General features: G+C 34.7%; 1 protein-coding gene across 3 annotated transcripts in view; it reads left to right on the forward strand.

The window, feature by feature from the left end:
* Sec23 (transport protein Sec23) overlaps nucleotides 1-14,806 on the forward strand; it is a 250,336-nt gene that overhangs the window by 116,452 nt on the left and 119,078 nt on the right. For all 3 annotated transcript variants that reach the window (XM_090376546.1, XM_090376548.1, XM_090376547.1), the window contains exons 13-14: nucleotides 5,944-6,114; nucleotides 14,396-14,502. In XM_090376546.1, the coding sequence (XP_090232672.1) occupies nucleotides 5,944-6,114; nucleotides 14,396-14,502 (278 nt within the window). The remainder of the gene's footprint in view (nucleotides 1-5,943; nucleotides 6,115-14,395; nucleotides 14,503-14,806) is intronic.

The raw sequence follows: 14,806 nt of genomic DNA on the forward strand, positions 1-14,806 counted from the left end.
TAAAAAAAAATTTACATAACTCGGGCTTACGTAAGTCGGAGACTAACTGTACATTATATTTACCTTCTTGTTATGGTAGCCTGTTTATATCTTACTAAACATTTAGTACTGTTTTTATTTTTGACTTGGCGCATTGCCCTAAGTTGCCAATGAGCCATTAAAAATGAAATCATCCGACCAACCAATTGCTACACAAGACTGGTTCTGAAAATTGAAGCACTCAGAAATTAGGCACTTGTGAGAAACCCTGATTGAAGTGTTAAAGCTTTAATTGGATTGAGTAAACTTAATGTTGATGGTATTCTAAATCTTCTGATGTAACATACACCAAGGGACATAAATTGCAAAAGGATGGTTGCATTATAGATGTGCAAAAATTTGCTTTAGCTAGAGAATAATTGGTCATTTGAACAAACTACTATCTGGTGTTATGGAAGTGGCTAGTTTGAATAAATTGAAGGAAGAATGAGATACATTATTAGAGGGGATTAACAGATGGTGTTTTTTTTTTTTTTTAATGATCCTGTATAAGCTTGCTTCCTTGCATCATTTGTCATTAATAATAATTTATTTTTTAAATTTCTGTGCTTTTAAAATCTCTCCATATATGGATTTTATCTTTTAAATTATAAAAAAAAATGTTTTCCTTTATCCTGTTTTCTTTCACATTTTGGTATATGGTATTATAACATACTATTTGCCAACGACTCTTCACTAATCTAGTTCCTGAAAATTGGAGTAGTTTGAGGGCATGGTGAATGCTATTACTGTTTCTCTATTCATTATTTTCTCCTTTGTTTATAAGTCATATTCCCTAAGACTGTCCCATACCCATGCAATATATCTCAACACATAATTCTAATACCATTATTCTTACTAAAAATTACTACTTCATTGTGGGAACTTTCAATTAAATGGTTGGGTCTTACACCTCTAGTATGCCTGAGTTAGTACACATCTTTCTTCATATGTTTTATGCAACTTTTCAGTCACCTTTAGCATAATTTGATGTAGCTTTATCTTCACCTTATTTTGCAATTATTGATTCTTTTACTCTTTCCTACACCTCCATCACAACACATACATTAATAAGTTATATTCAGGTATATCTTAATCATTATCTAATAAATTAAATTTTGTTATCATTTACACAGCTGCTGGAACTACCCTTCATGTCTACATTGATAATATGCTAAATTCTTTGCTCAGACATTTTTTAATTGACTTTGGACCTTCTATTGTCTACATGGATAAGGAGGTTTGTAACACTAAATATGTCCCAGGCAGAGTGTGATGGCAGTATTAAAATACATTAATACAACAGAATTTAAATTCTGTTGTATTAATGTATTTTATTTTTTGATACATTCTTATTCTTTTGGCCTGACTAAAACTGTTTCTGTGATATTTGATAGTTGTATGCAAATCCTAACTCTCCTGGTAAATTGATGCATGTCCAGCTATTAATTCATGCCTGATTTATGCAGTTTGGGCATATTAATTATTGCCTGTGATTTACCTTTAATTTTGCATTAGAAGCAATTTCCTATTCTGTTCTCTTTATCTAATATCCTTTTCATTCTTTCTTATTACATTATAGGCTTTCCAACCTATGTACTTTACACCTTTTTCCCATTAACTTTATATATCTTATTTACCTTTCATTCAAGCTGCTTTGTTTATAGGTATCTATTCCATGTCTCATATCATATCCATCCATACAGTTTTGTCTATCATAATAAACATGGACACACACACACACACTCACACACTCACACACTCTTCATAAAAAAGAGATGTTGGGCATATTAATATGTAAGTAGCTAGTTTTATTAGATACACTGACCTAATTCATGAGTAACAAACCCTGTCTCCCTTGGAACATCTGGAGTCATCAAAATATGGATTCCATGACGTTATGAAAACATTTCATGGGGATGCTACTCTGTGCAGACTGCTGCATTCCTCAGTTTCCCCAAAGTTGGATAGTGGAAACAGCTCATTCCACTTCCTCTCATAGGTGACTGAAAAGGCCAGTGAAGTATGGAACATTCACTCTTGTGATTCCTGGAATCATTCCCAAACGACCATGCTTTGTGACATGATACAGTGTCCTGCTGGAAGTAGTAGCTCTTATTAGATGGATACATTATGATGAAGGGGTTGCACCTGACCAGCAGCAGTTTTGAAGTTGATTGTGGCATTTAGACTTTGATCTATGGTGAATGAATATAGATATTAATTACATGTGAAAAATGAAGAGAAAAATCAATGATTTATTTCAAGGGACCTGATGTGTGCCGTGAAAACAATCCTTGCACCATTACTCTTTCACCACCAGTATGCAGTGTTGCCAAACCTGTTTCTGTTACCAGAATGGAAAAGCCTTCATACCAAGTGTCTTTTTTATTTTTAGATGTACTGTTGTCAGTATTCTATACTCACTGTACCTGTGACTGTTTGTTAATAGCTGACAAGAGTAGCACTTAGTGGCTATCTGCTGCCCATCTGTGACAGGATTTAGTGCATTGATTCTGGCATACCCTTTTGCACACTGCTATCAGTTAGCTAACCTTTTGTGGCCAATATTGTTAGACTGTGTGATGTTTTTCAGCCTCTCATATTAAGAAGCTGTCTCCAGCACTGCATTGGCTAGGTGTTTTCTGGTTGTTGAACTATTCTCTGTACTCTTTTCTCATATTGTGTGACCTGCATCCATGTAAACAGTTCTAATTGTTATTAAACTTGATTGTCATAAAGTACAGTTTCCAAGTGACTTAAAACTATCCGTTCTTAATAATTAATATTTGATTTTTCTGTAATCCTTTTTTTTAAGATGTTCTGTATATCTTTCTCAAGATTTAACAAGATTATTACAAACTTTGTAATAAGAATATTATTGGTCTTGTAAACAGGTATCTAGGATTTTTGCACTTTATGTATTAAAAATTAAACTGTGAATATAAACATTTATGAATAAAAATTAAATCCTATTTTGAAAAATATATAATTAGTAGCAAGGAACTGATCTGGTGGGTGACAATGTTCAGCATTTTATCTGTTTTGGTCCCCTAGCCAGAAATTGTTTGGATGGTCTTGCTCTAGACATTGTGTTATGAACACTCCAGAAGGGTGGCAGTGACCATGATACTTACGCTGGCATGGATGGGGCCAATTATCATAAGTTGCACTGTTGGCATTTTCTCACTGAATTATACTCACACACTGTCCATTGGTATCCAACTGTTTACTTTATCTCATTTCTTAATGTCTGAGCTTGGCCCATGACACTGATGGGGCAGTTGATTCCTTGTATGATGGGGTATACCTAATAAATTGGCTACTGAGTGTAAAAGCTATCAAACTTTCTGAGGACCATACAGTAATTAATAATAAAGTGAGGTCCAAATTGAGGACTTCCAGAAATATTTCAGCCCCCTCTCCCCCAGTTATTTCTAACCTTCAGTGGCACTTGAATTTATTAACTACACCGAAATTCAGTTCTTCAAAACATTTATATATACACAAGAGTGGACTTAAAAATTATGCTTCTTAGTTCACTGAGTGGTACAGCTAGTTCCAAGTTCTCCCTGCAGCTAATAGCTTATAGCTATTACATGTGCAGTAGTAATTGTTAGAGAATGAGGTTATTTACCTGATTCTGATAATCTAGCTGAATTGGCTTGAGTAATTAAGCTGAGCCATAGTCACCTAACTGTCATTGCATATTGCCATCTGACATACCAGTGTTACAGTTACAACAAAATTTAATTGTGTACCATCCCAGGCTGCAAAAACTAAAAACTAGATTTGGCAAGAATTTGATTCTACTATGTCCCATCTTGTTCATATTGAAAAATCATAGAGTATCCTGCATTGAAGTATTGGCACCTTTTGTCAAGTCATGGAAAGAGAACAGAATAATTTATCCCATGATTTCTGTATTAGTCTAAAGTATATTTGCATAAATAGGCTGGAAAGTGACAAATGGTCTAAAATCATGTTTCTTAATTAAAATCTAAAATAAAGTGCTTGAATTTTAAAGTAATTCTTTTGTTTTTTGTTGTTGTTTATGTTCTTTAGCCTTGTATTTATTGTTCAAACATTGTATTTTTATGTTTTTTTTTAACATGTCATTTTATTACAATATTTTGTTTTTTATCCATGCATTAATTACAATACACAGATAAATAAAACAAAATATTGAGATTTTTCCTGCATTGTGTGAATAACTATAATAAAAAAAATCATAAAATAAAAATTGAAATCAACTCTGCAGGTTGGAAAAGTGATTGTTTCTTTATTCAAATATATATAAAAATAATAATAATAAAAAAAAAAAATGTGCAATCAATGCATGGAATGTGCAAAGGCTGATCCATGGCAGGAGGTAAGGGGAAGAATGTCAAATAATGCACTGTTCCCATTTTTAATATTATATTAAAAGTATTTGTGAAATAATTTGGGAATGGCAGTATGTGGTGATTATCAATAGATTAAATAATATAATGAAATACTCATACTACATGAATAATTAAGTTCTTGTGACTATATAGCAGTCTTAGTTTGATAGCCAAGGAGCTAATGCTAGCTCATGTATTGGCTTATGAAAATTATATGGAAAAGGTTCTGAAATGTCAATTTGTATCAAATTTAGGGTAATTAAGTCTCAAAAACTTAATAAACTAACTTTGACTTATTTATGTAGTGTGAGGGTGTTTGATTTACATTATTTAATCTGTTTATGAAGATTTTAGGTGTTTTATTTTCCTATAATGGCACAATGTTCTCTACAAAGCAATAAAAGTTCTAGTATTAACAAGTGATGATGCAAAGTTGATGAATGAGTCAGCATTTTTTTTTTTTATGCTTGTGCTTTAAAAAACTAATTATCTAATTATTTTATATAATTACAGTAAGCAGCAGTTATTGTGTTCATGTATGAGAATTAAATTTTGATTCTATTAAATGGCAATTCTAATAAGTGAAAATCGGAGGAATATTATCTGTAGGCTATAAAAATTAAAAGATATAAAGCACAAATTTTCACTTTCTTACCTTACCAGTTAACAAAATTAAATGATACATGAAAATCGACAAAAACAATGCTGAATTGACAAACAATCAAACTGAATGCCGTCCAACTCAACTACTCTTGCTGAAAAGAGAAAGATCTGGCAGCAAAGAAACCAAGTTCAATAAATAGTGCAGCAAAAAATAAGTAATTATTTTCATTAAAGTCTTATACATATGTGTTATTGTGGCTGAAAGTTCCATTTGTTTAGTTACTTATGAATAAAAAGACATAAGTACAACTTAGTGTTTCTATTTCTAAACTTACTGAACCCTTTTTTTTTTTTTTTTTGTCAAGTCTCCAGAATAGTATTTTTGATAAGTTTGAAAATCTAAACAAATCAGAAGTCTGAATTACCCCCTGTCCCAATAAGTTTGGATTATTTATGCTCTACTGTACTTGAAAAATTGAATTTTTATAATATTACATTAATGCATTAAAATGGGGAGGAAAAAAAAAAACAGGCCTCCATAGCTGAGTGAGCAGGAGTGCATTAGCACATGCTCTTTGAGTAGACCGAGGTTCAACCCCCTGACTTCTAAATAATGAAAAATCAGAACTTAATATAAAAGTTACATAGTATGTCAAGGGAGTTAGTCTCGAGATCAAGTTCTAATTTAAAAAATATCAATTTGCTCAGATTTTTTATGTGTGTTTAATCACAAAAGCATTCCTTTTTTTTTTTTTTAATTGATTAGTTTTTAATGGAAACTTGTTTAAATTATTATTTTATTACTTATTCTGCTTATTTTGTTTGCAGAGGTCTAAACCTTAGTAGTTTTTTAAAATTTACTTTCCCTATACTGTTTTAAAAAAGTAGTTGCCATTTCATTCTACTATTACAGTTATGTATTTATATTTTGCATTAGACTTCTCGAGAACTAAAAGTTTCTGGAGCAGTAGGATCTTGCATATCTATGAATGTTAAGAGTGGAAGTGTATCAGATACAGAAGTAGGTATTGGGGGAACCTGCCAATGGAAATTCTGTGGAATTACTCCTACTACTACTACAGGAATTTTCTTTGAAGTTGTTAATCAAGTAAGTTCCTTTTTTGCATATTCTAGTAGAGTAAGGATGCCATAGAAATTTTCCTTTCTTCAAAGGAATAAGAATTCTGTCAATATTCTGAAGAGTTCATTCCATAATGTTAAATACAAGAAATTATAGTTTAATTACAAACCACCAAATCATATGGGATAAATTATTTATCCATCCTAGTTATCAGCTGAGACAAGATATCTTTGTCCTCTATGTGTACTAGGGAAGCTGATGAACTGTCTTTCAAAGGGATTCTGAAGCATAGATTACCATTAGCATTAGTAGAGGCATACGATGGAAGAAAGCAAGCTAATACATCATCAGCCAAAAAAACTTCCCATTTCACCCAGCCATTCACTCCAAAAGTTTGTCTAGTTCTGCTTCAATTTATTTAAGCTGCCATCTTCCACAATGACAGATGGAAGTTTGTTCCAGCAATCAGCCACCACTGGCTAAAGGCAAATTTCCACACATCTGTTCTACAACTATCTTTCCTCAATTTGAATTTATGCCCCCTCAGGTGCATAATCTGAGCAAGAGGAAGAATCCCACCTGCATTGAGCTTGCTCAAACCATTCAAGGCCTTATACACCTCAATTAGATCACCTCGCAGGTGCCTGGTCTCCAGATGCTGCAATTTGCAGAACTTAAGCTCTTTCTTGGTAAGAGCAACCCATTGTTCCACTCGCCAATCTCCTTACCCTTCTCTGTACTCGTTCCAGCAGCTCTATATCTTTCCTAAAATGAGGCCTCAAGACATGTATGCAGTACTCAAAGTGTGGCCTGACCATTGCCTTATACAAGGGGATCCTTCTCCTTATCCCTGCTTGAAAAATTCCTGTATATCATTGACAAGACCCCATGAGCTGCTCTTGCAGCCTGTCTGCACTGCTCAGAAAACTTCATATATAACTGCACAGTTACCCCAGGTCTTTTTCATTATACACTACCCTGAATGTAGTATCACACAGTTAGTACATTACCCTGGGGTTGCTACTACCCATATGCAGTATTTTGCATTTGTCAGTGTTAAACTTCAGTAACCAGTTCTCAGCCCATCTGCTCAAATTTTCCATAACCTGTTGTAGTGGCATACTGTCATTACTGTTATTAACAACCCTACCAAACTTGGACATTAAGCCTGATATACCTTCATCAGTATTATTGATAAATACAGAAAACAGCAATGGGACCAACACGGAACCCTGGGGGACTCTGATAATAACATTAATCCATGAAGAGCGGTGTCCATTGATTACCACTCTGTTTTCTCCTACTCAATTTTATCCTTTATCCATAGCAGAAAGTTACCCTTAATGCCATACTACTCCAATTTGTAAAACAGTCTTCCATGTGCAACGGTATCAAAAGCTTTCGTGAAATCCAAGTATATGATATCAAAATTATTTTTTGCTTACAGTTCCTTTGTGACCACATAGTATCCAATCAAATTGGTCAGACAAGACTTCTCCTTAACAAACCCATGCTGTGTCTGAGCTCTAACTGCAGTCTTGTCTAGATGATCCTGCAATGCTTCTTTAACCAGTGACTCCATTGCCCCCCCCCCCCGAACAGGTTAAATTAACAGTTCTATAATTACTTGTCTCCTTTTGTTCCCCCTTTGTGAGATGATGATACATTTGTATCCTCATTTCACAAAGGGTGAACAAAAAGGGGACCTCCTCTGAGTCCAAGGATGCTCTAATAATCATGGCTAGGGATTGCTTACTTCCTTTGCTGCATTCTTTAATATAACTGGATAGATCCCATCCATCCTTGTTGCCTTTCTTGTGTTTAACTTCAACAATTTCTCCTCCACTTTGTTTTCAATTATTGCAAAATCATTAAACTCCCTGTTAGAGTTTAATAAGCTTCTGTCATCCATGTTCCTACAGAACTCCTCATGTGTGAATGTAGATGCAAAATATTCATTCAGTTTGTCAGCTACCTAAGCAGAATCATCCTCTTCTTTCTAGACTTTATATAAGTAAAGAAGGCTTTGCTGGGTTTTTTTTTTTTGCATTCTTTGCCAAAGATTTCTCGTAATCTGGCTTCGCTTGCCTAACCTCCTTTGTGACTTGATTACCGACTAAAGTGCCAAATCCATGATGTTAATCATTGCCTATTTATTTGTAATTAACATGAAAATTTCTGAAATGTTTATATTCCTCAAATAGATCTAATCATAGAACAAAGTTATTGTCTGTGATTAGGTGCAAGGAAAAAGGTTCACTTTCCTGCCATTTCATTTGCCAGCATTTACTTGCATCAGATTATTGCTGTATTTTGAAAACACTGAAAACTTAATAAGGAACATTTATTTATTATTTTTTTTTTGTCTGTGATTAGTTAAATTTTTGTACAATTTGTTTTCTAATTAGACAACTAACTGTTCAGGCTTAGCCAGTGTTATGGATAACTGTTTGTGCTCAGTCATGTACATGAGTACACAATTATTTTATCCCTACTTCTCAACACAAACTGAAATAATTTGCATAATTTTAGTCTCCCACTGCATTGTCACTTTTAATTATTCTAGATTAATTATTCTAGATATATAAGCCCACTGTTCCCATTTTACATTCGAAAATGTTGCAGACCCACCCAAAATGATGAAATGACTATGACATAGAGATTTACTCATTGAAACTGCCAGTCATGACTATTCAGAAACTATTCTTTTTGCTTCCATTCATTTGCATGTAATAACTCTACTCTCAGCAAAATGATTTTTGTGAAATTTTACTCTTGGCTCTTTTAGAATGATATATCAAACCTCTCTAAATTTCATTAAAATCAGACAAATAGAAATCTAGCAATTATTATTTCTTTTTTTTTTGTTATTCTTTTTCTGTGCATTATACATTATAGCACTGGATATTATGTGTTAACTTGCACTGATTGGAGGAATGAAGGGCAGTGTGGCGAATGTGTAGAAATGAAAAGTTCTCAGTTCGAACATAAAAGTTATTGCTGGTTTTTTTTTTTTTTATATAAATCATGCATTATTACTGATTATTAACAAGCCTTGAAGTGTTATGCACATATATTAACTAATTTGTTACAATGCAAGTGCCTTTCCATATTTTGAAAATTTTGTTAATTTGAAGTTTTCTAGATTACTTGTCATCCTTTTATGTATAAGTATTTGATATTTCCATAGTTCCATAATTGATTAAATGCCTAATTTTAGAAACATGCATCATGCAGGCAATGAATTCTGTGCATCACAGTTTAATGATTAGTTAAATACTCAATTTTGGACACACATATCATGTAGACTGAAGTAAAATTTAACTTAAAATTGGATATCCTAATGAAAAGGGACACTATCTTACCAAAATTTATGGGATATGGACACCCCACCCCTTTGATTTCCAGAAATTGTGACTATGAAATATGCAAATATTTTGACCTTTAAAAGTGATCAATTTATCCTGCAATTTATTTCAAATGTTCATTCCAGACAAGAGAATATATGGAAAGTTATAATAGTTACAGAGGAAAATGGTAGTCATATGTTATTCAGAAAATTAAATGTTCCTGAAGAAATACTTTAATTTTTGATGAAATGGTCAGTAATTAATAAATGGGCTCCTGTTGGTCAGTATTTTTATGCCAGATATAAATAAAAATATTGAACACAGGAGCCACATGCATTAAGATTTTTGGTTACCTTCTCTTACCATTAGATCCCAGAGAAGCTGATTTTGGAGCTGTGGAATGGCCACAAAAAAAGCTGAATCTACAATGTGTAGAACACTATAAATTGTTATAAATTTTTGTGGAAGAGCTGCAGTCCGCAAGCCTTTGATAACAAAAACAAATACTGTTGATTATCATGGTGCAAGGTACTGAACTATACATAGACAGTAGATCAAGGAAATTGGTTTTGTGGAATGACAGGGCATGCTGTATCCTCTTTCAATCTGATGGACATGTTTGGCTATGGAAGATACCTGGAAAATGCTTTACTACCTGAGTTTGTTGTCACATCCCAATTTGTTAGACTGGAGTTTGAGCCCGTGACCACCAAATATGGAGGATGCGGAAAGGTCAGGGAGTGACCACTGCATATCCCCGGAGCAATATGGCCTTAGTTGCTAATGCTCCTAAAAACCAAATAACAAACATCCCAATTTGTAAGATGTGTCATGTCTGTGTATGTTACATATAGTATGCACTAGGTTCACTGTTTTGCAGTGCATCGAACCATGAATGCTGTATTCCATGTTGATGTTCTGGATAATTCTCTGTACTACATTGTGGAAGTATTCTTTACGCTTTTCAGCATGACAGTGCCCTGTTTCATAAAGCAGGGATTGTGAATGCATGGTTTGAAGTGAATAACATCAGAACACTGCAGTGCCAGCCCAGAGCCCTTGCTTCAATCAAACATCTTTGGGTTGAATTGGAATGCAGAATTAGTGTAAAGCCAATTTGTTTTTGTTGGAGGAACACAGTCACCAGTTTATTAATATAAATTGGCAGAAAGTCTTTTATGGTATATTAAAACAGTCGTTACAATTGACAGTGGGCTTTGAATAAAGTTTTTTTTTTTTTTTTTTTTTTTTCCCATAATTACAGGTGTCTCATGGATTTTGGTTGGCAGAAATTGTCATACTTCCAATGTATGACTAGGAATTAACAGGTTACATTTTCAGATCCATTGTTCTGTTAATAAATGCACAGTTTAGCATAGTTGTATTTCACAAAGGTTAGATTTCATTAAATCTAACCTTTGTAAAATTGGAGAGAGAGAGAGAGATAGATACCATATTAGTCCTCTGCAATGCCCAGTTGAACTGATACATTGGCCTTTATAGATCATAATTTTTTTTTTTTTTTTTTTTTTTCTGTTTATACTCCAGGACGACCAAACGGTCAGAGGAGTTCACAAGATAGACAGAATACAAGAAACAGCACCGTATTCAGTAGTCACGGGCTTGAACCCCGGTCACTCAAGGCACGTGTACTTATGCACCCGCGCGCCTGACCACTAGGCCTGACCACGGGCAGCCTCAACAAATTTGTTATTCATTAACTACAAGAGCAATAATTACTAACCTCCTCACAGTTCAAGCCACAATACTAAATGCTTTTCAAGCCAGAAAGGAAATTGCAATAATATATGTTGATATAAAAGCATGTACATCCAGACTTCGATAGTCTGGATGTACATGTCCTACTTCATCTGCTCCAACACTCCTTCCAAATAAAAGGAAATTGCTGAAGTTCCTACAGGCCCTCCTTACTTGTCGATCCACTTATTGCCATACAAACAATCAGATCCTCCAATGCCAACTCCATGCAGGAGTTCCACAAGGTGGAGTCTTATCTAGACTCCTCTTTACCGCCATGGTGATTCCATTCTGCAAGGGTAGGGATGACATATGAACTTGGAAAGCATTTAGTATCACAGAGGATATTAAGATCCTAATGCTCATCCAACCGTCCATGACCAATACTGCATTGTGTGACCAGATTAATCATAAGCTTCTGAACTTATTCGTGTACTTAGATAAATTTGGCTTGGCCTTAAATCTGCAGAAGACTGTAATCATGGTTTGCTCATTCAAAAAATTCGCATATGCTCGTACATCCAAAACTAAATGGCAAACCTATCCTAATTGTTGAGACCCATAGGGATCTGGGAGTAACATTTGATACTAAACTTACGTTCACAAGTTGCATATTGACCTGATTGTAAATAAAATGAACTACTTATGTTGGGCAACAAAACAGCACCTCTTGCATGTGAAACAAACTACAACAACCACACAACATTTAAGAACACAGTGTATTTGGCCATATTGTATGGTGCCAAATTGTGGACGTCAGCCACCCCCTACCCACATTAGGAGAATATGTGGTTCTCCTAATGTGGGTAGGGGGTGGATTCTGGCTGCTGAAGTGGGCAAACCATAAGCATCATCTCCCTCAACAGTTGAGGATCACGCAGCTTTCTGAACAGCATAAACTACAGCGTTTACTAGACATCATTGCCTGGAAACGGTTAATAACCACAATCAAAATGATGACTGGCAAGATATCATCACCATGCTTCTGGCAGCTTTGTGAGTGGCACATCCCGCCATCTGCCTTAAGAGGCATGAAATCCTTGAGAATGAAGACCAACAGACTGAAGATGGCCGACAGGTTTATACTCGCCAGTGCATTGGAAACCGTTCAGTGCCTAACACAAATTAAAATTGACCTAAGGCTCATAGAAGATCCAAAATATAGGAAACAAACTGCAGGATTGTTTGCTGAAGCTACTATTGTCTAGTAGTTGTGTGCATTTCTGTCAAGAACTGTGTGTATGCAATTGAACAAGTGTATATCTCGTACAAGTTGTTTCAGGATGTAATGTTAAGATTACTTTTGTACTACAATTGCCAGGACTCTGGACAGAAATGTAGTGATGAGTAATGCAGTTTATATTTCAGCTTTTCTTGTATATTTTGCCTTCTCTTGTATATTTTTGCCATTCTTTTATTTTTCATTTTATTGTAATCCCCTGGCATTTTCTGCCATGAAGGGAATTTGTCACTTACCAATGTACACCTATATTTTATATTTGGTAGGACAAATAAAGATTTATATATGTATCTTTTGTAGTATACATCGGATAATTACAATACTGGAAAAACAAGTGCTCTTTGTAGATCTACAGAGCATACAAAAAGATCTTCACTAGCATTGGCTGTCTTCTTTCACACACTGTCATGCTTTCTCAGCTTCCCTTAAGTGAAGCTCATGGGGGATGTCTCAAGTTTGTGCATCTCTACAACTTGTAGACCAGTATCAGTGACTTTATTAAATTTGTCACACTTCTTGTGTGACGTTTGCTCTCTAGGCAAGTGAAAGTGCAGATTGTATTGATGTAAAAAACATGCCAGTCGAAACTTTCTTTTGCAGGAGGCAATTGTTTTACTAAGCACTTTTCCCTGTACAAATCATACATTTTGTACACATCCAATTTTCATTTAGATATTTTCTTTTAGGGTTGTGTGTGTCTATGTGTAATGAGATTTTTCAGTCAGTTAGCTTTCAGTGTGTGCTCTCTAATAAACTTCACAGTCTTGGTAGGAAGCTTTCTGGCATTTTCTTTCTTCTCTCTTAAGTCCTCTCTGGTGACCTACCTTCCCAGAGCTTTGTCACTGCATCGACAAGCCTCCCATCACTTACTGTGAAAGTATCTAAGAAAAAATTCTTACTTACTTCAAAAGTGTCCTCAGAAATGGTCAAATCATATTTATTCATATTGTTCATACAAGCCTTATGCACTCATGTGGACGAGATCTTATAACATTTACAAGGTGGACTAGTCGGCATAGAAAAGCATTTTGCTTGCCAAACTCACCAGTTTCCCAAAACTGTTTGTGCAACAGGGTCCTCCTCTGTTCAACACCTACAGTATCTTACTCCAGCATTTTTTCTTACACTCACAGTCAATGTCCACAAATACTTTAGCTTGCACAGCATTGTCACTTCTGTTGACATGAATGTTCACCAGTTTCATTTCTTCTTAACCACTGTTTTACAATAGTTCTCAGGTTTCCTAAGTTTTTTCCTTGGTTTAATCACATTATCTGAGCCACTTTCCATAATTAAATAACCATAAACTGTAATAGAACGAACAGAGCAAGAGAGCAAAATGAGGCAGAACAACAGGTCAAGTTATGACAGTCACCATGTGGGGCTAGGTCGACTTACATCGCTAGTTCTGCAACCGCCCAACATTTTCATTCACAGTGCCAGCTTTGTGCTGTTCCCAGTTAGACCACTTGGTTTCTATATAAAATTCACTCTCTTCAAGTGAAAAGTGATGCAAGTCCAAAATAGTTGATTTTGGATTGCACCACTTGTGCAATCCAAATTGCACAAGTGGTGCAATTTGGATTGCACAACTGGCTCATATGTTGGTATCACATCACATCTCCGCCTAAATATATATTAATGTTCTTAGAGGTAAAAAGATTGACAGTAGAATTCAGTCATTAGACTGCAATCACTGCAAAAGAATCTCTCTCCCTCTCCCCCCCCCACCCTGGTTGAATAATTAAGTAACGAGTGCAAGTTAGTAGTGGAGTCATTGTTATAGAAAAAAGATAAATTTAGAAAGACTATCAACTTATTTCAGATTACCAAAATAACCTGTGTTTGTAATCAGGAAATATTTTATGTTCACTCTTTAACTTTTTAATACCAGTTTGTTACATTATGCGTTATTTATCTTTCATGCATATTATTAATCAAAGTGTTTAACTCTGTTTAGCATAATGCCCCTATCCCTCAAGGTGGAAGAGGTTGTATACAGTTTATTACACAATATCAACACTCTAGCGGGCAGAAAAGAGTAAGAGTTACCACAGTAGCCAGAAAGTAAGTATTAAAATAGTCATATACAGTCAGCCCTCGCATAACACGAGTTCGATTAACATGTTTTTCAGTTACCGCTATTTGAAAAAATTATCCCACTTTTCACTTTACACGATGGAAATTTCCAGTTAACACGGTCGTGTTTTTTTTATGCGATAGTTGAAAAAGATTTGAATCGTGTGTCGGATAGGCAATAAAAAAACGTTTGCCTGCCCACCTCAGTGTGTTCCATCAACCATTGGAAGAAGATGTGTTACTTGTTTGTCTCCTGTTAATAAAGTCAATGCAGACTTGCATTTAAAAATTC

This window comes from Mastigoproctus giganteus, chromosome 6 (genome assembly GCF_048544385.1).
Source record: "Mastigoproctus giganteus isolate SK-2022 chromosome 6, ASM4854438v1, whole genome shotgun sequence".
Classification (NCBI taxonomy): Eukaryota; Metazoa; Arthropoda; class Arachnida; order Uropygi; family Thelyphonidae; genus Mastigoproctus; species Mastigoproctus giganteus.